This window comes from Pogoniulus pusillus, chromosome 35, assembly GCF_015220805.1.
Source record: "Pogoniulus pusillus isolate bPogPus1 chromosome 35, bPogPus1.pri, whole genome shotgun sequence".
Classification (NCBI taxonomy): Eukaryota; Metazoa; Chordata; class Aves; order Piciformes; family Lybiidae; genus Pogoniulus; species Pogoniulus pusillus.
In genome coordinates this window covers 14,513,120-14,539,064 of record NC_087298.1, presented here as the reverse complement: position 1 = coordinate 14,539,064, position 25,945 = coordinate 14,513,120, and the positions used below count along the sequence as shown (strand labels likewise).

The 25,945-nt window shown below is 53.8% G+C and overlaps 2 protein-coding genes across 2 annotated transcripts; one reads left to right on the top strand and one right to left on the bottom strand.

Moving 5' to 3' along the window:
- Positions 1–254: 254 nt before the first annotated feature.
- Positions 255–4,765, top strand: TOR2A (torsin family 2 member A; the record flags this gene model as incomplete). Its single annotated transcript, XM_064171259.1, is given in 12 exon segments — positions 255–314; positions 316–349; positions 699–788; positions 791–888; positions 891–968; positions 2,591–2,665; positions 2,667–2,769; positions 3,117–3,245; positions 3,756–3,848; positions 3,851–3,906; positions 3,908–3,967; positions 3,969–4,765. Coding segments are annotated over 12 exon segments (912 nt in total), but the record flags the coding sequence as incomplete, so codon positions are not given.
- A 5,583-nt stretch (positions 4,766–10,348) lies between these two features.
- CERCAM (cerebral endothelial cell adhesion molecule) lies at positions 10,349–18,110 on the bottom strand. The gene is given in 14 exon segments (XM_064170982.1): positions 10,349–10,741; positions 11,395–11,631; positions 12,541–12,744; positions 12,814–12,929; positions 12,931–12,942; positions 13,115–13,247; positions 13,360–13,466; positions 13,651–13,727; positions 13,859–13,978; positions 14,049–14,253; positions 14,341–14,475; positions 14,555–14,672; positions 14,871–14,981; positions 16,525–18,110. Coding segments are annotated over 13 exon segments (1,755 nt in total). The 5' UTR covers positions 16,707–18,110; the 3' UTR covers positions 10,349–10,741; positions 11,395–11,396.
- Positions 18,111–25,945: the final 7,835 nt, after the last annotated feature.

The following is a 25,945-nucleotide window of genomic DNA, read 5'->3' as shown; positions in this document are numbered from 1 at the left end:
GGGCAGTGTGATTGCCCTGAGCCCTAGTCTGGAAGAGGGGCGGGATCCCCGGCAGTAACCGCAGGGTGGTTTCCCCGGGCACGAACCCTGCCGGCGCCGGCAAGGAGGCCGGCAGGAGCTGGGCCCTGTGGGCTGCCCGGCGGCCCCGCCCTCCCACGAGGGGCGCCGGGAGACGGAGCGCGGGCGGTGCCGGAGCGAGCGGCCGCCATGGTCGCTGGAGCGGCGGCGTTACCCCCCGGTGCTGTTGCTTCTGACCGCCGCCCGCCCTGGTCGCCGCTTGGGATCTGCGAGCACTGCGCTGCGGATTCTCAGCGGGACTGCGAGTGCAGCTTTGGGCCCGACCTGCGCGGTCAGCTTGAGACGGCGTGCTGGGGCGGGTGGGGGAGAGGGAGGCACGGCCCCTGAGGGCGGGTGGGGGTTCGGGAGACTGAGGGCTCCGAGGCCGGGGAGACGACAAGCAAAGTGGATCGTGGCTGGCAGGATGTGTGCAGGAGCCTCTTCCCCGGGGGCTGCCCCTTGAGCGAAGCGCATAGGAGACTCGCTGTCTCTCTGACTGCATGGAGGAGCATGGTGGGGGCAGGGGGGACTGTTCTGCAGCCTGGGCCCGAGGAAGCGCCCCTCAGAGACGGTATGGTTGTAGTGCAGAGCAAGAGCCATCTCAACAGTCATTTATAAGCCTTGATTTGACATTGCTTCAGGTCTGGAGTGTGACTTGGCCGACGAAGCTGGTGGGGCAGCCCCCTGGTGAGGGCAGCAGGTGATGAAGGGAGTGAGTGATTTTCTGAGAAACGGAATCCAGAGAAACCCCTCGTGATGTCCTTCCATGGCTCAACTGGAACAGGCAAAACCTTTGTGAGCTCCATGCTCATTCCATTACCTCTTCCAAGGTGGGACTTCAGAATCCCTATGTTCATCAGTTCTCTCCAATAGTGCACTTCCCCCATGCTGAGCAGATAGAGCAGTACAAGGTAAGAGACACCTTTCAGCACAGTACTACTTGATTGGGGTTTATTATGGCCATAAGCAGCTGATTCTCAGTACATACACGATTCAGGCAGTTTCCTGAAGTGCAGTAGGAATAAAAGCTCTTTGTTTGACTCTCTTGGAGAAACACAGCTGAGTGAGTGGTTCCACACACACTGGCAGAAGGCTCCGTTGGTAATTGTGGATATACTCTGGCACTCACTTATCAATTTCACTTTCTCCACAGCAGTCCTTGCTGTGATAGTGTTCTAATTCCTTAAATATTGACACAACCCTCTGAACACACAAACAAAAGTGCTTAGATGAAAAGGCACAAAAATTCTCCTGTTGCTTTCATAGCTTTGATGGGTGTGAAAACCTGTATATCACTAGACTTGTACCCTCCTTAAAGAGCAAGCAGCTCTCAAATAGTGATTCTAAGACCCTTTAATCATGCCACTCTGCCTCTTAAATCTGAGAAAGAAATACAAATCTGAAGGTAGCTGCCAAACCCTCAGCAGCAATGGGGAATCAGTGCACCTAGATGGTGACTTTCTGGGTGTTCGGAGAATTTATTTGTTGACTCATGTTCTTAGAAGAAATACTTTCAGGAAGGATCAAAAATAGTGTGACCAGAAGGGCTAGGCAGTGAGCATCCCTCACTGGCACTGATGAGGTCACTGGGTTGACTTATGGGCCACTCATGACAAGAAAGACACTGAGGTGCTGAAACATGTCTAAAGAAGAGCAGCAAAGCTGGTGACAGGTCTAGCGCACAAGTATTCTGAGGAGCAACTGAGTTTAGTCTGGAGAATACCTCCATTGCCTTGAGCAACTCCTGGAAAGGAGGTTGGGGCCAGTCTCTTTCCAAAGTAACAAGACAAGAGGAAACAGACTTAATTTGCATCAGAGGGGCTTAAGTTGGGTTTTAGGTACAAATTTCCCTGAAAAGGCTGTGAGCCCTGGACCAGGGCTGCTCAGGGCAGTGGTAGAGTCCCCCATCCCTGGAGGCATTTAAAAGACGGATAGATGTTGTGCTGAAGGCCATGTTTAGTGGTGAACTTCATAGTGCTGGGCTAACGGTTAACAGTCTTTGATTCTGTGATTCTACACAGGCAGAATCCATACTGGGTGAAGTACTGCAGTTAAGAGTTATGCATGCCCCCAGGCAACAGGAGCAGGTTTTATATGCGTTGATTTCAGCCATGGTAGACTCAGGGTTTTCTGGGTCAGCACAGGCACGTGTATTTGCAGTGGGCTAAGAGCTGACAAAAAACAGTCAGTAGCTGGGAATGCCATAGATACACAAAGAAAAGAACATGGGGGAACTGTAGGAGTCTGAAGCCCCCAGCTTTCATTTGCTACCTCCTTTAAATCTGTAATAAAATATCTACAGTGGGCTAATAAAACCAGTAACAGCCACGCTGCAAAATCCAGTATACAGGAGGCCTCCCAGTGCTGGTTGTCACTGCCCCCAAGTAGGCGGTGCTGTGCAGGGGCAAGCTACTCCCAGCAGCTTCAACTCTGCTTGAGCTCAGGCCTTAGCCTTTGCTCCTGGGTAGCTCGAGCCTCCCTCCACCAACCTCAGTATCTTGCTGCCTTTATTGCTTGGTGGGTATTTTCCTAGGAAAATCTGAAGAGCTGGATCCAAGGGAACTTGACGAAATGTGGACGGTCAGCCTTTCTCTTTGATGAAATGGACCAAGATGCACCCAGGGCTGATCGACGTGATCATGCCGTTCCTGGGACCTTCGTGGGTTGTGTATGGGGCAAACTACCGCAAAGCAATCTTCCATCTTTCATAAGGTAAGGGAGGCCCTCTGTGGCGCCACAGGGTGTTCCAGAGCACTGCTCCCATTTGGCAGAGGTTTTACCTATTTCAGAGCACGCTTAGTTTGCTCTTCTTTCCCCAAGCCTTGAGCCTCTACAAATACCAACAGACACTATTTCATAGTGAGTAGATGCACCTGCAAAGTCAAAAAAAGCCCTCCTGTCCCTGTTATTTGACTGCATTCACAAGGAATCATTTTAGGCCAGATGTTTGGGGAGCTTCCGGCTTGCATTCATGCAAGCTGGGGGATATTGGGTGCCATCTTTGTCCTGTAAGATCATTTCCCAGACACAAGCCAATTAGGCATCTCATTCTTGTACAGCAATGCAGGAGGGGGAGCAGATCAACAAAATGACCATGAGTCTCTGGCATGCCCACAAGGACCGAGAGGAGATCAACCTGCAGGACCTAGAGCCAGCCATCTCTAAGGCAGTGTTTGAAAACCCTCAAAGTGCGTCCACGAAGCAGCACCCCTCCTGCAGGGGTCAGAGCCGCGGCAGAGGGAGACAGGCCATTCCAGGCAGCATGAATACCACCTGCCATTTCCCAGGCAGCCAGAAAGGGACCAGGGATGGGTTGAGGGATGGGAACTATGATCCCCTCAGGGTTTCTTGATGAAGGGAAGGAATAAACCAGGGTAGCAAACGGTACCACATGGCCACTGGAAAGGCACCAGGATGTGCAGATCCCCACTGTCTGCCTGGCTCTCCTTGTTTGCCTTTGTCACAGTCAGAAATTTAAGCTTTGCTCTCTAGTTTAACTAAGTCCTTCCATTCTTGGAGAACAAATCTATTAGGAGGAAAGAAGGGCGACAAGTGGTGGGTTCAAATCCTTTCCTTAAATAAAACTGGGGCAGGTGTATCTTCAGATGAGCATTGTGGCCACACACAAAGCAGCACTTGAAACGCTAAGGACTGCAGAGTCTGAAGCCAAAATCCTGTCTCTTCCTTTGCTTTTGCAGGTGGATTCTGGAAATCTGGGATCATTAATGACCACCTCATTGATTTTGTTGTGCCCTTCCTCCCACTGAAACGCCACCACCATAAAGCAGTGTGTTTGTCAGCGAACTTGTTCAGCAAGGCCTTGAAATACGTACAGGCGTTATAGAGGAGGGTGGCCGACAGCATCCCTTACTTTCCAGATGAAGAGAAAATATTCTCATCAACAGGCTGCAAAAACAGTGGCATCTCGGATTAGTTTTTTCTTCTAATCAGTGGGCAAAGGCCTTGTTCAGAAACACAGGGGACATGCTGTAAAGCACCAGAGCCTAGGGCTGGCCCTATGAGCAACAGGTGCTGCAGGTTCCTTCTCAGCAGCACAAGTACTCTTCCCTCCTGAACTTGTCCTCTCCAGCCCCAAGGAGTCCACTGCAGGATGCAGCAGCAGACCAAGTGATGTTATGTGATTGTGTGTGATTTAAAGCACTTCAATGATGTATCCTTGGCCAGCTGATGGTGGTTATGACCAGAGTGACACAACACCCAAAGGAGAGGAAGATGCCAAGAGAGCCTACCATGTCAGGAAGGTTTCTTACCCACTTGAGCTTTTCTCTCTTCTGGCAGCTATTGATATTCAACATACTATGATTCTGACCCCACAGAAGAATGTTTGGGTTTTTTTTTTCCCTACAGCATTTAAACATTTTTTAAAATCTTTATGTGTGGCTGCACCTTGCTCCTTTGTATGACATGATGGTGCTGCTGTGGAGTCCTGCAGTGCTGGCCTAGGAATATCTCCAGCACTGCAGAAAAGGTGTTTTTTTTCCCCAAGGAAATTTTAGAACAGGTGGTGTTATGGGTGAATAGGTTGGTAGGGACCAACTTCACCATCAACAAGTGTGATGGGGTAATGGTACAACACTTGATTTGCCAAGGTTCTTCCTGCCACACCCTTGTTTGTCTTTCTTTTATGGTCCGAAGGATTTCCTTGCAGCAAACCAGGAAAACAACAAAAATACTTTTGCTCATTTTACCAGCTGTGACAAATATCAGTCCTACATCCAGGAAATCCAGGGTTACCACTAACAGTTTTGAAATTCATTTTATCAAGTCCTGAATTCTACAGCAGGCTGAGCAGATGACCGGAGCAGCTGAGCCTCTTTATATTGCTGTTTGCCAGACCTTGCAGGCTTTGGCTGGGCCAGTGTCCATTCAGTTGGCATCACCACAGGGGACCGGGGGACAGCTTAAGAGTTAGCTACTCCCACAGGCTCCATGCATGGGGTTTGCACAGCACCACTGGTCTTGCCCAGGTTTTTAGTCTATGTGTAGGTAGTTATGGGAGAACACAGAGGAGCCAAAACTGTTCACCTTTTAGGAACAAAGCACCTGAAGGATGGGTGCAGGGATGCTGTACAAAGGGCATGCTGCACTCTGGCCATGTACTGAAAGGAGCTGCCAGAGCTTGGGACCATTCCAGGTCCAGGGCCAACAGCTTTCAGGACAGCAATTTTAGGATACCGCACAAGTGTTGCCTGTGAGCTGACCCAAAAATTCTGCCTCTATCAAAAAGGTTTATGTCTTTCTAATTTTAAAATAGAACTTCTATGAAATAAATAGCTGGGAACCAGTCTCTTACTTGGATTCTTGACTGCAGCTAATAGATAAGGATCGGGAAGATTTACAGGTGCCTGATTGGGATTCAGCAACACAGTGCTAATGCTCTCTACCTAGGTAACTGGAAACAGGAGAGTAGTCTTTTCCTAGAGGGGAGGTAAAAATGGCAGTAGCAGTGCCATAAAGTCCTCCACAGATGAGGCCAGTGTAGGGCTGTCCCTCAGACAGTCCCTGCGTCCTGAGGCACTGCTTCCTTTCTGTCCATAATCCACTGCGATCAGCAGCCTGGGGACAAATGGCAGTGCTGTGGGCCTGCTGCAACCCCCCAAAATGGTCCTTCGTCTGGGAGGACTAAAGAGGCGTAATGTGCCTGCTTGAACAAAGTTCCCAGGCCAAGTGAGACATTGCTCTGGTGAGACCCCCAGGTGCAGTGCTGGGTCCAGCTGTGGAGTCTTCAGCATGAAAGAGACATGGACCTGTTGGAAGGGAGCCAGAGGAGGCCACAAAAAATTATCAGAGGGCTGGAACCCCTCTGCTGTGTGGACAGGCTGAATGAGTTAGGGTTCTTCAGCCTGCAGAAGAGAAGGCTTCAGGGAGACCTTTTGGTACTTAAAGGGGGGAATATAAGAAAAGCTGTGGACAGACGTTTTTATGGGGCCTACTGCAACAGGGCAAGGGGCAACAGTTTCAAATTAAAGGTATTTAGAGATACAGAAAAAAATTTAACAATGAGAGGGAGACCTTGGCCCAGGTTACCAGAGAGGTGATAGATGCCCCATCCTTGGAAACATTCCACATCAGGTTGTATGGGGCTCTGAGCCAGTCTGATCTAGTTGAAGCTGTCACTGCTGACTGTAGGTGGGGTTGGACTAGGTGACCCTGAAAGGTCCCTTCCAGCCCAAAACATTGTATATGTTATATGATTCTGCTATCCAGCAATCCACCCTAAGAGCAGGAAGGCTCAAACGTCACACTTTTTGTCAGCACAAATGCTTCAGCAATGAGCTCTAAACATGCCAAGGCAACTTCAGCATGATTGAAATACTGTGCTCCAGATGTGGGCAACCCCCACTTTGGAGGGGGCAACGTTAACACCCATGACTAACTACCAGCACATAGCTGGTGCTGCTGCAGCAGCAGCTGAAAATGGTGAGTTTCTGGGGGGCTATGAAACATTTCCTCCAAGGTTTCTTGGGCAAGACATCCAGCCTCACTCCTCTAAGCGACACAGAACAGTCATTCTTGGAAAGAGGTAGCATGTGAGGGAAGGAATCTGCAGTGGTAATAGGGTGAAACCTACGTCTCTGCAATGGAAAAAAAACGCTTGCTCACACTAAGCTCAAAGCACTGAGTCACCTCATGCCCCCAGCAAAGGCCTTATCGACCGCACTGTGACCTGCTCCCACAGGGACCCTCAAAAGGCAGATCAGTGAAGCCATGTTGCTGCTCTGAGTGGTGCCATGCTGGGCAAATGGCCATGTGGAGACATGTTCCCCTTGTCACAGCAGAGCCCTGCACTGGTGTTAAAAAAACAGGGAAATTAAAATCAGGATGAAAGAGACCTGCCCAGTGGCTCTGTGACAGGGGCAGAATCCAGGCTGTGATCCTCACTGCTTAGCTTGGGACTCACATCCTGGCAGAACCCCCAGACCCTTTATTAGTTGATGACCCTCAGAACAGAGGTACCAGGCTTACCGAAACGGCACAAGGCGTCGGGGAGCAGCAGAGGGCAGTACCTTACCCTCTGTGGGATCGAGCCGCAGACTTGGAGCAGCACCCCTTCTTCCTCAGGCTCAAGGGATGGGGGGCAAGTGCATTTTGGCAGCCTGGCTCATCACTGGCCTTGGCACAGACCATACCAGCTCACATGTTTACCTTGCCATCACGTTCTGCCCGTTTGTGGCAGTTGCCACACAACCTGCCTCTGCGTAACAGTGTCCCAGGCACGGCTCCAGTGCTTAGGCCAGCTCCCTCTGGCAAATGAAGCAGTCTGCAAAGAGGGTATCATCAACATCTCAGTCAGATGAGAGCAGCTAGGGTCTGACTTCCACCTCTAGACTTTGTCTGGAGCAATTCATGCCAGTAGAAAACACAAACAGCACGTGTCCCAGCCCACCCTAGACACATATTTCAGTATTAATTTATAAGCTCTCAGCTTTGCTGAGCAGGAGACACAGCCCAGTCTGTAAGACCAGCTATGCCTCCAGGACAGGCTGTGCAGGGAGGAAGCTGAACAACCAGTGATAAGTCCCAGCTCCTGGTATCAATCCCTGATGCTGAAATGGTCCAGGTGGGCACAGCTGTGAATGGGACTCAAGCCCAAGAAAGAACCAAGAGTCCCTACTGGACATTTCAGTCACCACTCCATAGTGCAGAGCCCCAGCACAGGGCTCTCCCCAGCAGATACTCAATGCCCAGGTGTAGGCACTGCTGACACCCCAGTCCTCTCCTCGGCAACCCTCCTTCAATTCTTTCTCCTGCCTCTCACCCCACAGAGCCTCAGAAAGGAGCAGCACAGCCTGATCAAATCAGCCCGGGTGTGCTAGTGCACAGGGTGATTGTGAGCACCAGTCTGGTGCGCTTTCAGTATCAGTCCTTCAATCCCAACTTCAGAGACAATGGACAGTATTTGAGCAGGACTCCAGCCCTATAAAAGGGCTTTTTATAGCACTTTGCCTCCACTCTGCCTGCCCCAGCACCAGGCTCAAGACATTTAACCTAGGAAATCCTCCTCCACAGAATGGAGCAAGGATGGTACTGGGCTGTAGCCCTGCTTCCCTCGTTCCTTCCAGCCAGCTGCTCTCACCGCCAGGAAATGGATGTTCCTGCAGAGCCCTGAAGACTGCAGCCCCTCCCTGGGCCCTGCATGCCCCTGTCCCTGCAGCAAGAGATTCTAAGAGCATACCATGTGTGCTCAGATGTCTCTTACAGACTAATGATAGTCTTCTTCTTCTCTACTAAGGGGACACAACAAGGTCTGATTCCTGCACCAAGGCTTTGTGCTCCAACCCTAAGTGGGCCCTCAGTGGAAAGGGATGAGTCTTGCATTGACCTGAGTGCATGGCTCGCCTGTATTCCCACTCTTATTCTTCTGATTCCCCTCAGACGAGCCCCTGCTCTCTTTCCTCTCCAGCCTTTCTCCTTCACACCTTCCTTCTGCTTTCCCAAGTGCTGATGTCAGTTTGGCTGACATGGAGGACATGGAAACAATTAGCTCAAACAGCACTGCCAGGCGTGGCAGGAGCCTGGGATCTCAGCACAGCCCAGCAAAAAGCCTCTTCCAAAAATCATGTTTCTTGGAGCAAGCACTCCAAAACCACCACACATGTGTGACTCCTTCCTCACTGCCCAGCCCCTCACAGCACTGGCCTCTTGCCCAGATATGTCTCAACCAGGCACCTTGAGGTAAAGCTTCTTCAGCCTCACCTTCCCTAGGAGATGGCTCAGCTCAGAGTTGGCAATGGATGGCTGGAAGGTGAAATGACAGTGTCCAGCTGTGTCCTGGCTCTGTTCAGCACCAAGATGCTGGAGAAGGTGCCAGTCCAGGAAGCAACTTTTCTGCTGGAACACATCCTTGTGGAGGAGAGCATCCATGAGGAGCTGGGGAACAGGATGATGTGAACCCCTAGGGGCATGTGTGAATGATGCACAGGGCACAACAGACTCTCTGGCATGACTGTAGCATAGAGGAAAGCTGGCCCTGCCAGGCAGCCTGGCTGGGGCACTGGGGCAGCTGCCATCCCTACACAAATCCAGACAGCTCATGTCTCTCCCAAACCCCTGCTGTGGCTTCATACAGCAGTTTGTCACAGAAAGTAAAACAAATTCTCATCCTTGGCTCTGCTCTACTCTTGCCCCCTACTGCAGGTTGCCTGCTAGCCTCAGGCATCCCAAGGGCACTGGAACAAGTGCAAGGATCCTGCCTGGGTCACAAGTACTGCAGTGCTGCTGCATCCTTCCTCTGCTGCTTTACCAGCTCCTGAGCTCCTCCCATAGCCTTGAAGCTGTGATGAGGGGGACAGGCAGGGGACCAAAGGCATCCCCCGCCTGCCATCACCTCTCCACCCTGCTCTGTCAGACGTGTCTGTACTGGCTGGGGCTCTGCAATCATGCAGTTTGCCATCTCCTGCTTGTTCTCCAGTAGATCCACTCAGATCTTCAGCTCCTACATGATTTCCTGGAGTCAGTTGTTTTAATATTTAGGAGGTTCCTGCTATAGTTGTTCAACTAGACCCAGATGCTGCTCTCCCAGATCATTTATTTGGTGGTCTCAGACACTTCACAGTGTCAGCTACCAAGGCTTCCACTCATTGCTCCATCATCTTCACAAAGCTGTGGGGAGAAGAGGGGTGCATCATCCTGGGGCGAACCCCAGCAGCTTCTCCAGGGCCAAAAGGGGGCAGCCTAGATACCAAGCAGGGGCAGACAGAAGCAGCAGCTCTGGGGAGCAGGCAGGCAGCTCACCCAGACTACAGCTAGTCACAGTGTTTTTAAGGAAATTGCTCCTCCACTCCAGAAAACCCTCACTTTTCATACAAGTATGGCTTTGCCAGAGGAGCTGAGATTTAGCACCAAACAAGGCAAGACTCTTGGAAAGCAAAACCTCTCCTCCAGAGCAGGCCACAAAGGTGACAGAGCCCAGAGCCCAGCAAGACTGAGCTGCAGATCTTGGTGCTCAGGCTGGGTGTAAGGTTTTCAGTCCCAAGGCCAAACCTAGTGGTCAAGGGAAACTGTTTCCATCAGCATTCCCAAAAAAGAGACGAGCTCCACAGAAATGGCACCCACCTTTTCAAGCCAAGACTACAAGGGGCTCTCTAGTCTCCCTCTTTCACCCCATCTCCATCCCTCTCTTTCTTCATTACAGATTCGTTCTCAAAGCAAACCCCAGACAGAGGAACTGCCAGACCCTTACCTCCACAGCTCTGAGGTGACCCTAGTAGGGTCTGCCCTGGGGACATTACATGGGGCAATGCTACCCATCCAAGTCTGCTCAAACAGCTCAAACACAGTCTGCTTTAATCCTCCCTGGGTTTCATCCCTGACAACACAAGCAAAGGACAAGCACATTCAGCGGCAGGAGGCCACAGGTGCCACTGTAGGAGCCAGCCTCTAGCCTGAAAACCACTCGCTGAAGTCCCAAGCCAGTGGATGGTGGAAAAGTTGGCATCACTCACAGCAGCCCTGGAGATGTATCTTCATAAAAGACAGAACACAGTGCCTTAGTGTCCGCCTGGTAGGTAAAACACTGCCTTGGGTGGATTTGCCACCAGCAGACTTGAAGGGACCCTGGGGCTGAATCTATCCAGGGGCAGCTGCATCTGCTGGTAGTGAGAGTGAGTAGGATCAGGCCACTGGTCCACAGTGCTCCAGGCTGGGTCACAATCCCTTATCCCTAGGAGGCAAAGATACAAGCATCAGCAGTCAAGGCAGAAGCAGCCCTGACATGTTCACATCTGCAGCTGAGGCAGTGGGAGAGTTGTTTTCCCAGACTCCCCAAGACTTGCTGCTTTTCAGGGAAGTTCCACTGCCAGCACAAGCAACCTCAGACAGGGAAAGTCTGACCCAGTGTTAACTGTGGCAGTGCCGAGCAAATGTGCAGACTTGCATGCCTGCAAGGCTGCTCTGCAGAGACATGGCCCCCAGAGAGACCTGCTTTTGGTGGCGGAGCAAGCAGTGCCAGGGTGATGCCCCTCTCTCCAAATTAGGGATGAATTTTGCAGGAGCTGAAGGAGCACTGTTCTTTCCATGCTTGAGGGACTGGGGAACAGCACAGGCTCAGGGAGCAGCAGGACCCAGTCTTATGGAGCCTTCCAGCCCAGTGCAGCTCCACGTGGGACATTTGCATTCCCATCCTTTTCCCTGCCCATAAGATAAGTTCTTATCTCTGTTTTGCAATACTTTCACCGGGGCAGCTGCTGCCACATGGTAAAAAAGAAACTAGAGATTCAGGACACATCCAAACGTGGCACTCACAGGAAGGAGATTCTCAGCCACTCTGTCCTCCATCCCTGGCATTACACACCCAGATCCCACAGCTTCACTTACCATCAAAGCTCATCACGAGTGATGGTGCGGAGGTGGCCAGCACTGCCCCGCAAGTCCCTCAGAGTCTTCTGTGAGCCCGTCCAGTCAGTCTTCTTGGCATCATTGTCCCAGACGGTGGAGGTCTCAGTGTCACTCAGCCAGTTGCTGTCCCCAGCATAGTGGGTAGGATAAACCAGGAGAGGGTGAACTGAAAACACCAGCAGATCCCGGGGACTGAAGTGCTGCTTGTAATCCTCACTGGGAAAAGTAGAATGGACCCAAGAGGAGAAACTGGTTTACAGAGCATGGCCCAATTCAGAAAAAGGGGCTGGGCAAACCACACTGACAACCTGCACTGAAAACCGCGCAAGGCAGGTGATGGGAAGGGACATGGGTACCAGGAAAGGGATCTAGGGAAGGCAGCCAAGCTAGAGGGCTGCCCTGAACCACTGTTGCCTGTAGATCCTGAGTGTGGAGGGACTGCAGAGGGAATGGGACCTATTTCTCCCCACCAGCTTCAGTGGCACAGGGCCAGCCCTGGTAGGGAGAGGGTCTCCAACACCACATCTCACTGGTTTGGCTCCAGGATGGGGCATGGGACTCCCAGCTGCTTTTGGTTCATATCCAGAGCACTAATCAACTTCTCTATCCACTTTCAGCCTCCTTTTTACAAGTCTAATCCCTCTGTTTCACCATTCTGCTCAATGGCCTCTCCCCAGGGTCACCCAGCCACTGGCACTCACTCACCAAAACTCACCCATCTCTTGAATTACCACTCCCTTCCAGACACAAACTTGCTGCTAACCCCAATCTGGGAAGAGGGGCATGGAAGTGTCCCAAGATGGGGTTGAAACTCACAACCAGAGGAGGGAGATGACAGTACTCCCCCAGCACCAGGGTACACAGAGCTGCTTTCTCATCACAATAAGGTCAGAAACCCGCAAGTAAGGCAAACTTCGAGACCCAGTTCCATCCCCATCGCTCCCCCATCCCATGCTGACAGAGGGCCATTTTCCAGTGGCAAGCAGCCAGGTAGCTGTTAGTGGGGAATGAGTTCATACTACACATGTTTTCCTCCAGCATGAGTAACACCCGCTGGGAAGGGAACTTGGTCAGTTAGTGACATGCTGCTCGACCAGTGCCCCTCCCGTGCCCCTTGATCCTTACTTTGGGTGTTTATCATACATGATGGGCAGGAACTCATCCACTGGCAGCATTTTGGAGAGGGGCTTGGCAGCCAGCAGCTTCTGTGCCCCACGGTGGGAGATGACATAGGCCAGTGTCCAGTATGAGTACCCAGCCACCACTAGGTTTTGCACACCCTCCACAGGTGCCTCATCTTCCACATTCACCTGCTTCCTCCCCAGATAGCTGTGGAGAGGATGGCAAGCTGTGAGAGTCAGCCCCAGGGACCTGTATCCCTCCAGTCCCGGTACCTACATGAGGTCCCAATCCCGCTGTGCCTCCTCCAGTTCCTTCATCAGCCGCTGCAGCCGTGCTGGGAAGGCGGCCTCGAATCGCACATCATCCTCAAAGACCACTGACCTCTCCAGGCCCCCGGGACACAATCTATGGGAAGGGGGGCAGAGGTGCGAACACATCTCAGTACACCACTGGGCCATACTGGGTCCACTCATCCTGCAGGATGCCCTTCCCCCTAGGTCCTCCAGAGACCTGGTAATGTTTATGGGATCCCGGCCTTGTGCTGGTGGCCCTCAGGGACCCTGTGCCCCCCCCATACCTCTTTCCAGATGTTGTAGTGGCTGAGGAAACAGCCAACCTCACCCTTCGTGAGTGTGCGGCCAGAGAAGGGGTCATAGTACCCAGGGAGCAGGTCCACCCCCAGCACTTTGATGTCACTGCTGTTGAGGGTGCTGCACGGCAAGAGGCTGCATTGGTAAAGTATCCTCTCCTAACCAGCCCCAGTCTCCCCACCAGGGTGACACTGGGGCGCTCCACAGCAGAGATGTATCACCCCACAGTCACCTCCCATCCACAGCATCCACCACCTGCGGGGCAATCTCCAGCTCCAACAAGGATGCCAACATACGCTGGCGCCGGTCCGGCCTCCGCACCAGATTGATGAGGAAGATCTGAGGAGGAAGGGAAGAGCCCCACCAAGGAGGCATATAGTCACAGCATGATATGCAGCTTGCCCAGCCTCCACATGATGTGGGATAGGAGGCTTGGACAAAGCCTGTGACAAGCTTTGCCATGCATGGATGCAGCCAAAGAGATGGACAGGAGGACATGGTGGGGGAGTACTTGGTCACTTACCTCATCAAATCCCATTTTTGTGAGTGGCCTGGGGAGATGGGAAATGTATCTGGAACGCTGCATGGGGGGCCCATCCACTGCAGAAAGAGGGGGCACCACTTTGCTGCAGCCCAGACCTCTCTGGCCGGGAACAAGGGTCAACAGCTCAGTCCCAGGGACTGGCAACAGGTCCCTGTCACCCCGAGGCAGAAGACACCTCCAGTCTCACCCATGGCCTCCAGCATGAGATGCACAAAGTTGGCACGTTCATCTTCCAGCATCTGATGGGCCTTCACAGGGACATTGATATAGCCAAAGTGCTGCTGATTGCACACATGGACCTCTGCACCTGCAAGGTGGGATGAGTGAATACCGCAGTCCCCACAAACCTTCAGTCCCCAGCTTCCCAGCACCCTCACCAGCTGCTTGGCAGGAGTAGGCAAAGACAATGATATCATCAAAGGCCCAGGTGTAGTTGGGATGGGGTGGGTAGAAAGCCAACCGCAACGTCTCCTCCTTACGCAGGTCGATCAGGAAGGTGGCATAGACCATGGGGACAGAGAAGCAGCCCACTCGCTGCCGGTTCTTGGTGGGGAAGTAGTCAGCTGTTTGGCGGTAGTACCCCTGTTGCACACTCGTGTGATGCCTCCATGGTGGGGAGGGCTCTTCCACCATGGGGCATCCCCTTCCCCAGGGCTTTCCAGGTCATACCTGGGGTGTAATGCCACACCAGAAGTTAGAGTAGAAGGTTTGTGAGTCCAGCATGGGTGCCACCACCGACTTGTTTTGAGCCATAAGAAACTTGACAGTCTGGTTATTGGTCAGGATGCTGTCAGTGTCCACAAACTGCAGGGACAGCACAGGTCCTGGAGATGCAGAGATGCCCTCTTTGTCCCCTACTTGACCAGTGTCCCATGTCCCTTACCAGGATGTAGTCTGCCTGCTGCTCCCGGGCATAGGTGAGAGCCTCCTGCTTCAGCCTCATCAAGTTTTCATAGCGTTTGTAGCTCCAGTGCTTGGGCCCAAGCTCGTCGGGGTACGAGCTGGGCCAGAGGGAGGCAGAGGGTTAACCTTGCTTGCTGGGAATGCACAAATTCAGCGCAGCATGCCAGAGGGCTGAGTCAGCCCAGCTCTGCGTGTCTACAGCTCCTCCAGACAGTGTCCCCAGCCATCGAGCAGGGTGCTGCTCCAGAAGCCACTCAAAGCCCCTCAGCATGCCCCCAGCCTCCCCCTAGCCTCACCTGGGCTCCTCCTGCACCTTCCAGGCCACAGAGTGATAGTCCTTCCCCACCACCTCCAGCCACTCCTGCAGCATCGCTGTTGTGTTATCTGAGTTGTGGTCAGTTGCACACCTGGGGTGAAGGGACATCAGCCTCAGAGGATCACTCCTGGAGCAACAGCTACATCCAGGCCCTCCCCTGAACTAGAAATGATCCTGGAAACAAGACACTGAGACAGCCACAAACTGGGGATGAAACAATGAAATTACTTCAGATTGTAACATGTAGAGACCATGAAGGAACCAAAGCTGTGCTGACAGGAGGGGGGAACACAAATAGGTAATTTCTTTCCTGGTGCTGCCACCAGCCAGTCTGTTCTCTGACACTCACTATCTCTGCTTTCAGCAGCCTTGGCCACGACCTCTTTCTCCCAGCCCTGTGGCTGCCCACCATGAACTTTGGAGCACAGAAGCTTCATTGCCCCATACCATCCACCCACCGGCACCCTGTGGCAACCCCGTGCACTTCACCACACTCTGCAGCTTTGGCAGCCAGAGAAAAGGCCCCCACAAGCAGCAAAAATCTTCCTCAGACCCTCCCTTGCTATGCATAGCCACCATCCCCAGTTCTCCCACCTGACCTCATGACAGATGTTCATGGGGATGAGCCCCACCTTGCACTGGGGCAACCCCCAAGTCCAGCAACCTCGAGCTGGTAAAGTGTCCCAAGCTGCCCCTCCATGTGTTACAGGGATCCCCCTGGACATAGGGAACAAAGCAGAACCTGTGCCACTCCAGCTCCTAGTTCAGCAGGAAGCTGCCTTTGAAACACCCTGAACGGCCGTGCAGCTGGAGGCTCCCGGAGACTGCGATGGGCAAAGCTGCTCCTGGCAGCTACCACTGCACACACAGCGCAGCCACCCCTGCCAGGACCCCACCACCAGCCCTCAACCCGCATCCCTGCAAAAGCAGCTGCAGAAAAATTTCCAACGAGCTCCAGCAACAGACGACAGCTGGAGGAGCGAGGGAGAGGAGGGACCGGGGGCAGACACCAGCCTTCCAGTATGAGAAAACGGGAGTCTGGGAGTTGTCATTGGGGAAGGAGGTGAGTGGGGCCAAGACCTGCAGGCAGCGTCCGTCCTCGATGATGTAAAATCCGACTAAGCCTAGAGCTCCTTTCCCTCGCCGGTTTCAGGCGAGGAAGGGTTGGGGTCCTGCTCCTTCACAGTGCAGGAGCACAGAGCTCTTGTCGAGTCCCTGCTGGGCCCCACACCCAGGCAGGGTAGAGGGCTATTACCACCTGGGGCTCCGTTCCTCCATGGGGGTCGCTATGCTCCCGAGGTCCCCATTCTGCTCCCTCTGCCTGGGACCTCAGTACTCCAAAATCATCTCTCGTTACCAGGTTCCTCCCTCTCTCCATCTTTCTCTTCTCCTCCCTTCATTGTCTTCATTGTCCTTTGGGCCCTCACTACTCCCGGTTCCCCATTCCTTCAAAGTCCCTTCCTGTGCCTTAAGACGTCCTACTGCATCCTTGTTTCTCCAGGGGCTCTCTGTTACCCCTGTAGCTTCGGCATCCAGCTCCTCCCGAGAGTCCTCATTCCCTTCTCCCAGATCTCTGCTACCTCCTGCACCCCGGGGGCCTGGCTCCCGCCAAGGTTCCCGCTCCGGTTCCTCACCACAGAGCGATGCTCCCCGCGGGATAGTCCATACGCTCCAGGGCTCCCAGGCAGTGCGGCAGCGAGTGCTGGGCGTTACGGGCCAGGATGGCGAGCACCAGTCGTGGGGGGGGCAGCCCGGTGCCGGTACCGGTGCCCAGCAGCAGCAGAAGCAGAGAGCACAGCAGCCGCGCAGTGCCCATGGCGGAGACGTCGGCGGGCGGGGAAGGGGCGGGCTGAGACCCGCCGCGCTCGAGGCACTCCCGCCCCCGGCCGGCCCCGCCGCCGCTGCGAGCCCGGGGGCGGCTTTGGGTTGAGTTTCTTTAAATAAAGCCGGTAGCGGTAAACAGCTCATGGCCGAAGGGGGGGCGGCGGGCGGCGAGAGCCGGCAGGCAGTCCCAACCTCTTCCCTAAGGATGCTCCTGGACATTGCCGTGTGCCCACTGCCAGCTCGGAGTTGGGTGCCCGCATGGCATGGGTCTGGGTGAGGAAGCAGATGAGTGAGCACGCAAATGAGGATGATCATGGCGGGGGGGGGAGGGGGGAATCGTGACCAGGGGGCCTTGTGGCTGGATGGCTTGTAGGCAGAGGGCGCAGGGCCAGAGGAGCTCAAGCCCAGGAGGACTTGAGGTTGAAAAGGGTTTGTGGTCAAGGTGGGGCATGGTCTGGGGGCTCATGGCTCTCTCCTATCACAGGCCAAGGCAGCCCACTCTGCCAAGCCATGTCCCACTCAGGCTGCTCTGCATGGCTGACCATTTGCAGCCCCTCAGGCATGTCTCCAATGTATCCAAGCAACTGGCAGCCCCAGAGCCTTTGGGACATTTGGCCAAAATCCAATGGTTAGCCACCCATTCCATAAGCATGGCCTTCAGCTTCCAGAGCAAGCATAGGCTGGGTGGAGACCTCATCCTGGAAGAGCATAACTCTTGCTGCCCTACCAGTGGCCAGGGCACCTCTTGCTGCAGTGGCACCCAAGCTCTGGTGGCACCTGCACCCCAAACAAGCACCCACTCACAGCAGAGTGAAGGCCTGGCCAGGCGGCTGTGCTTGCTGGCTCCCCACATCCCTCTACTACTGGAGGTCCTCTGAGATCAAGGTACAGCAAGTGGATCAGAGGAGGTGAAGAATCCATAATCACCTGAATAAAGCAACAGAGAGGGTAAGGGCACACAAGGAGCCTCAGGGAGCCCAGTGGCTGCTAGAAGGAGAGGCAAAGGCTCAAAGGCAGGGCGTCTAGGTTCTTCCCAGTGATGCAGAGGAGCTGCAGAAGGGAAGGGGATGCAGAAACACAGAAGCTGAACACAGCTGGACCCCACCCATGTTTGGACCTACTTCTTGTTTACCACTCTCCCTGAGAGGGCTGGGTAGAGGTCAGCCCCTTTCCCGGGATTAGACCGGTGGCAGGGTCGCAGAGAGGCAGGCTTGCCCGCAGAGGCCACGGTTGGTTCAGTCCCGCGGGGGCACTCACCCGCTTGCATCGGCACCCCTCAGCCCGGCGTCGCGCTCGGCCTCTGCTGCCACCTCCTGGCACCGCCTCACAGCCGGGAGCTTTCCCATAGCCTGCCATCTCTTCTTCCCTTCCCGCTTTCGTCCCTTCCTCTCTCCAGCCCTGCATCCCCTCATTCCTTCATCCTTTTCCTTCTTCATCTTCATCTCTGTCTGCATCCATCTCCCGTTACACTCCTGCATGTCCATGTCTCCACGCCTCTCCATCCGTGTAGCCTCTTTTGAAGAGCAGGAGACAGGAAGCCCTACTCTACTCTCAGAACCCAGAGCAAGATCTCAGTACTGGATAGAATATGATTTTGAGCAGTCTGTGTCCCAGAGAGCCTCTGCAGGGCAGGTCCAAATCTGCAGACTGAGATGAAACCCCAGAGAGCCCTGACACCCTGCTCAGCACTGGATGTGCACTGGCCAAGGACAGCCGTGGAGTGCTGCTCCCTGAGCAAGAGGAACCCTCAGCTACTGCCAGCTATTTCCTTCCAGTAACCTCACATGCACACCTCATGTGCTCAGTGCCTGCTGTCCCCTGCCCCGGGGACACAGTATCCCTGGCCTGGCACAGTTCAGCAACTCACACACAGCCCCAGCTTTGCAGCCACAGCCACAGCTCACACTGATGCTCCCATGTCATGGGCTTGGAGACCAGGGAGAGAGAAATAGTCCCATTTGCTGTTCCACTATCCCTGGGGCAGGCAGAGGACAGTGCCGTATGACACTGTGTTCTAACGTGAGGAAGCTGAGGCACAAACCAGTGCAATATGTGACATGCAAATGGACTGGGATTGGCAGAGAGGTGAAGCATTCTGTGCCTACCCTTGCAAGGTAAGGTCAGAATTAGCTTTGGCTTTGCAGCCTGCTTTCCTCCTACAATCCAGGTGCTGTTAGGTTTGCATGTGAGCCAAGTGGCACTTTACAAGCAGGTTTTGGTCACTCAATGGTTACAAATAAACAAACAAAACACACACACACCCCCCAAACAAAAACAAAAACAAACAACAACAAAGAAAAAAAAACATAACCAAGCTTGGGGAGAAGGGGTGAAGGGACATTACCTGTTAGGGCACCTGCTGCATGGTCCTTGAGGTGACAACTCATCCAGCTTTGCGCTGCAACCCAGCACCACTTGGATAGCACAGGACTGTGACAGCCCCCACACCCCAAGAGCAGGGCTGCCAGGCTGGTGGCAGGTCCCCATGGGGCTCAAGGACTCCCTATGACTCCACAGACATATAGCAACACCTGTAACACAGACAACATCAGGCCTGCAAGCATCCCACCCTGAAAAGCACTCTCAGCACTACATAATGTTTCCAGCAGGATGACTTCCTTTTTTTAACAGGAAAAAGTTACTTCTGGATTCAGGGATGAGGTTCCTGACCACCACCCTCCTCTCCCCATCTCTTTCTTATAATCATCAAGGATTTTTTCATCAAAGCCTTTGAAATGCTCCAAGTTCACAGAATCATAGACTGGTTTGGGTTAGAAGAAACCTTAAAAGTCAGCTAGTTCCAACCCTCCTGGCATGGGCAGGGACACAGGTTCCTCCAACATCACAGGTTGCTGCTTTAAAGGACTCAGATTTCATTGCACAAAAAAGGCAGTGAATCTGAGTGTACAAGCATGGCCAGGAGGTTGGTACAGGTGCCCTGGCCACCAACAATCTTTTTAAAACCTATCTCACAAGCACAAACATCCTGGGTGCTCAGCTGGATGTCCAGGTCTGTAGTACCCTTAGATGTCTCCAAAGGGTCCCCACACCGTAATGCTGCCGAGTGACATTGTCCCCTCCAGACCACTGCCCTGACTTGGTCAGCTTCAAAACCCCAGTCTAGTGGTGGAGAAACTGAGACATGAAGCCCACACAGCCTCCCTATGACTTCCCAGCCAGCAGACACCCCAGACCTGGGGGAGTACTTGTGACCCTACCATGCTCCCTACCCAGCAAGCCCCACCATTCCATCTATTTAAGCTGTTTTCACCACCTGCCGACTTCTGGGTAGCTCATGAGGCCAGAACTCCCCTCCCAGATGGCTTTTCCTTCCAGCTCTCTGCAAAACCCATTGCATCCTCGGGCACTGCTCCACATTTCTCCTCAACAGGCTGCTCCTGTGGCAAGCCAAATCAATAGATCTTCCTACCCAGAAAAATCTAGGGGGATAATGTCCGTCTTGGAGAGATTTTGGCCCACCCAAGAGATGTTTTGTCAGAGAAGCTGGAGACCAGTGGGAGCAGCATCCATATCTCAGCTGATGGAGACCGGGGAAATCATCCCACTGTAAATGGGTCAAAGAGACATCACCAGCCTGGTGGGCTGTGTCTCTCCCCAGTGCCTTGGCCCCTTGGGAGACAGCTTGAGTGCTTCTAGTAGGCTGCAAAAACTAGAGAGGGAAAAGTTTCCTTGGAGGGCCCTTTTCCCTGCTGGGAACAGGAAGCTGAGGCCATGCCTACAGGCCAGAGGATGCTCTGCTCCACCTGCAAGGCATTACCGTATTTGGAGCTGTGTTTGAGCCACACAGGCACATCCTTCCTAGGTGGAGCATCTGACTCAGCCTAGAAATGGACCATTTTCTCCCCAGGCTGGACAACATCTGTCAGCATCAGAGCCAGCAGTGCCTAGAGACAGTGTTCCCCAGCTCTGGGTGTTAGTGTGGACCCTGAACGCCCATCAGACCTCATCAAGGAGAAAGCAGGAGGCCAACTCCCAGGTCATGCACCCTGCTGGCACTTCACCCTGGGGACTATGGGCAGCTGCCCTCTGCCCTCTCTGCTGCCCCTTCTCAAAGGGATACCCTGATGGGAAAGGTCCCTCCATGATGCACTGGCCCAAATACTCCTGTCCCCTCCATCCCCTCCCTCCTCTCCCCTCAGGCAGGGCTGGCAGTCAGTCCCCATTCCAACCCAGAGCAGCTGTGACTGAAAACAAAGCTGTCCACTTCAGCACAATGCCCTTCTGTCCGTGTGTGTCCCCCCCGCCAGATGCTGACCGCTGGGGTGGGCAGTGGCAGGGCTGGATGCGTTGAGGGGCCGTGCCAGGCCCCTGCTGGCAGAGGACAATGTTGGCAGTGATGGAAAGTAGGTATTTCAAAAGGTTTTGTTTTCGAGTTGACCCACCAAGCCAGTGTGACCCTGCAGCCCCCCACTTCACCCTGCTCCTCCATCCCAATAGAAACCCACCACATTCCTGACCTCTTGGGGGGGGGGATTTTCAAACCTCCCTGGGAAGGAGACAATGAGAGTGTCAGGACTGTGATTTAGGAGGGGGACTCTTTCCATCACAAAGGCAAGACAAAGACAGTCGACGCTGGGAAAGGGGTTTTGATGGCAGCTCAGGAGCAGGCCATGGTATTGTGCCTGGACTGCCGGCCTCAACAGCAGGGCAGCCAGGTCTTACTAGGTCCTACCAAGTCCTATTAGGTCTCAAGTGCCACCAGGTACATTCAAGTAATGCTGGGTAACACTGGGTCCCCTTGGGTCTCACCAGACCCTCCATCCTGGCTTCTACCACAGGCCTTCCCACACCTATTCTGAGGACCAGGATCTGGTGGCTTTTTGGGTATCATCATAACCCACGGTGGGAGGGAGTGAGTCCCCCATCCCCACACAGGACATCTGGGCCTCCCCCCTCTCCTCACAGTGCTCCACACCAGTTTGGCTGGCCAGAGAGCAGCCTATTCTGGTGGACTGTAGACATCCCAGTGAGTGAGGGCTCCGACTGGAGACAGCCCCACCCCCCCCAGCAGATCTCCCCAGGCTGCGGTAATATGCAAACCCAGAGCTTCACACCCACCCCATCAGTCGTCCCCAGGTTGTTGAGGGCCAGGGTCCCACTCTCCTCTCCCAGGACCAGTGACGGGAATAAAGGCTGGACAAGGAATGAGCAGCCTCTCTGTGAGCTCCTAAAAGGGGCTTTGTGCACGCTGGCCGCCAGCACCCAGCACCACCTGCCACCGCTAGCACAGGCACAGCACCCACCCGGCCCATGGCTTGCAGTAGGAACCCCCTCCAAACATCCCTCTTTCCAACTGCCCCCTGCCCTGCCCCTTCTCTTCCAACCCTGGCTAGGGGGATGTCAACCCCGAACAGTGACAATCCACACACACCCCAAAACAAATCCAGGAAACTGCTACCAGATACCCAACTTACAGAGTCCTGTGCCGCCGAGCTGAGTCCATGTCTCCAGTCAGAGTTCCAGTGCTGAAGGCTCGCAGCCTTCAAGGAGAGGGTTGTTTTTCTACTGGAGAAATATTTTTCTCCCAGTGCTGGGTAGCTGATCCAAGGGGAAAGCTGGAAACAAGTTCATTGGCTTTTCTCTCGCTCTGTCTCTTTGCCCTAATTTTTATTTTCCTGGCAGCTGGCGGGAGGAAGGGAGCTGGCAAGGTGATGCTTATTTGGGAAGAGATGGAACTGCTGGTGAAAGAGGCATTCACCATGCTGGGAGCCTGGGAAAGCCGAGAGCCAAGGAGGCTGGTGGGAAGGCAGGAGTCTGATCATGACTACCATGCCGAGGCTGACCAGAGTTGAGATTCATGGCCATACTGAGGGTTGTGGCCGAGAAGAGGCGGGTGGCAGGTGGAGGGGCGCCTGCAGGATGAACCAGGAAACCAGTGACATCATGTTGTGGGATTTTTTTTTTCCAGGATCAAATGCAATTCACAGATGACTTCCCTGGCTGCCCACAAGTGCAAGGACTCCATGACAAGGAGCAGGATGGAGGCCCCCTAGGACACGCAGATGTATGCTGAGGAAGTGCAGGACTGGGGTTTTAATTTTCCCCTGTTTGAGTCAGAAAATCTACATTTTACTTCTTAACCCATCAGTGCTGTGCAAGGGACTTCCTGGCACACATAAAGCAGGTCTGGCCAGCAGCTGAGCAAACCACAGCCCAGCATAGCTGACATAAGCACCCTGTCAGGGAGCCCCCCATCTTCACAGCACAGCAGAATCTGTTCCCCACTGCCCAACCCAGGATGGCTCCTTTTGCCTCTTCCTTCTTAGTTTTGTTTAGAAACTTGTCAGGTTGGTACATAAAGGAGGTGGAAAGATCAATCCCAGCTTTTCATCAGTGTGGGAAAAAAGTGTTTCACTAATCCATATTTATTGGTGTAAAAGAGCTGGGAAGGGGAGTGAGGGGGCAGGCGAGAGACCCTAATGGTCAGGAGCAAAGGACAGAAAGGACAGTTTAAGGCTGCCCTCTTTGAAGAGGTCACATGTCACCAAAATCTTTCAGTTGTCTCAGGATTGGTTACATTCTGTTCTCTTTTTTTCTATTGAGGTTGCCAAGCAACTGGCTAAGACCAGCCAAGATATTTTCTTTATTACAAGTGGAGCAGAAAGCAGCAAGGAGCAGAGATTAAAAAAAAAATTAAAAAAAGAGACAAGAAAGAGTGCAGACAATTAACATTTATAGGATCACATAACTTCATTAACTTGGCCGAGATTTGGGAAAGAGACAAAAAAGAAGGAGCAGGAGAGCTAGGAATTAGAGTTAAAAGGCTGTCAGGATGTGGGCTAAAACAATGCTGGAGCTCCCAGGAACAGTGATGGGGGCTTCTCTCCAGCAGTCCCCACCTCTCCAGAGCTGCCAAAGTCCTGGGCAGTGGCTGCAGCCCAGTGCAGAGGCCTCCAGCTGCTGCTGCTTTTTAAATTTTATTTTATTTTAATTACAACTTTCTTTTGATTTTAACACTCCTAGGAAACGTGTTGGCAGGAAAGTGTGAGGAGGCAGGGGACCCCTTTGAGGAGAAGCACATGTCCCTAGCAAGAGCTGGGCATCCCTGGCCATAACATGGGGCAGGGGCTGGGGGACATGGCTGTCTCAAGTCCCTGGCACACTTTTATGCTTCTGCAGGGTAGGCAATGATTGAACTCAATGACCTTAAAGGGTTTTTTTTTTCAGTTTAAGTAGCTCTGTACTTCAATTCTATGATGCAAAACCTCCAAGGGCCAGGAAGGAGCCTCTGTGGATAAACAGTCCCCAGTAGCAGATTGCTGCCCCTTTAGTCCCTGCTCAGGACCGAGGCATGACACCATGCCTGGGCTGTCCCCTGCCATAGACCTGGCCAGGGGACGTTGCCGAAGGATGCAGACAGGGTCTGGGGTCATCCTGCAGCTCCCTGGGGCTGGGCTGCTTGGAGAATCCTTGGGGCATGGGAGTTTCTTTCCCAGTACCACCTGATCCCTAACCCCACAAAGACAGGCCTCTTCTATACCCTTCCAGCCCTCGATGCTGATTCTGCTCAGGGACCCCCAACAACACCCAAGGTGGCAGATGGTGATATCAGCCCCTCGATTGCAGGAACCCCTGGCAGGTCAGGACTGTGGAGGTCCCCAGTCAGGGAGACACAGACAATGTTCCCCAGTGCCCCATCCAGAGCCCGAGCTGCCAGCCTGGCAAGCCGGTAATATTCATCAAAGGGAAACAATGAGCATTATTTACCCGCAGCACTCTCCATGTCATGGAGGGTCGAGGTGGGGTGCAGGTGGTCCCATACCCCACCACGGCTCCGGGCAGTGCCATTGCCGAGGCAGCAAGACCGGGAGGGGGGTCTCCGAGGGAGACTAGAGCGAGTTGGGAGCTCAGCCCTTCTCAGTGGCTTCAGCGGGGGAACCCCAACAACCCTGAATGGGATCAAGGCCGGCTGTCACCGGCACCAGACACCAAGACCCCGATCCAGGTCTCACCCCGGGCCCTCGACCACCGGACCCAGGCAGCTGCAGGGGCTCCAGGTCGGGCCGGGCCGGGCCAAGCTGATCCAGCCCAGGGGCCGGCGTTTGGGAACTGTGTCTTTAAGAGATGGCTGGCTCCAGGTTGCAGCTGCTGTTTCTGTGCTATAGAGACAGTGGAGATTCATTACTCCTAAAACACAATGGGCATTTATCACCCCGTGGTGTTATTCAAATCCAGTACCAATTGAAGGTCATCCCCATTCTTTTCTCTCCGGCTCTGCAACACATTTATTGTTGTGCCGTTCAAGTAAAAGCCCTGCCCGGCCCCGGCGCAGCCTGCAGAGCCCCGGTGTGCGCATCCCTCCCGGGCGGATTTAGGACCCTCTCGGGTGGATACGGCGTGGAGGAAGAGTGGACTGAGAAGCAGGGGCACTCGGCTGGGCTCAGGACCGGCGGCAGGTGCACCGGTAGCCCCGCCGTTGTGCCCGGCCGAGCCCCGAGGGCTGCCCGCTCCGCCCCCGCGGGAGCGCACTTCCCGCGCCCCGTGGAAACTCTGAGCCCCGCAAGCTGCCGGGGCTGAAGGCAGCTCGAGCAGCCGGAGGTCCGCCGTTCCCCCGTCTTCTTAGACCTCTTCTGGCGGGGACCTGCCCGGCCCCGCCGTGCAGCGGCCACGGCTACCGGCACTGACAGGGGAAGAGCAGGCAGCGTGCCGGGATTGTACCTGGTTAAAGAGGGGGGATTTGTTTCCAACTTCGTGGGAGCCGGTCGGTGAGAAGGGGCTAGGACACGAACCTGGATTTTTTGTCTTTAGTTGAGTATTCATAAATTTCGGCGGATTTTTGAAGTGCCTGAATTTTGCGGGAGATCCACTTGGAACTGATGAATTCTCCGCGGCAGGAACGGCAGCGGCCGCAGCGCGGGGCCGGGGTCTGTGCCCACAACCCCGCGATATCACCCCGACGAGCCCCGGGGTTGCCGGAGGTGCTCAGCCCCGCTGGCGACTGTCAGCCCCGCCGCACCTAGCCACGTTCCGCCGGGGCTGCTCCAGCGGGAATGGAGCGGTGTTTTTCGTTTTCTGTCTTCCCCCCCCCCCCCTTTTTTTTTTTCTTTTTGTTTGGTTTGTTTGTTTTTTGTTGTTGTTGTCGTCAGTTTTTTCTTCCTTTTCTTTCTTACTTCTTCTTCTTCTTTTTAAGGGCTGATTTTTTTTTCTTTTTTTTTTTTTTTCTTTTTTTTTCTTTTTCCGGAAGGATAGGAAACGAGTTGATAAAAATCT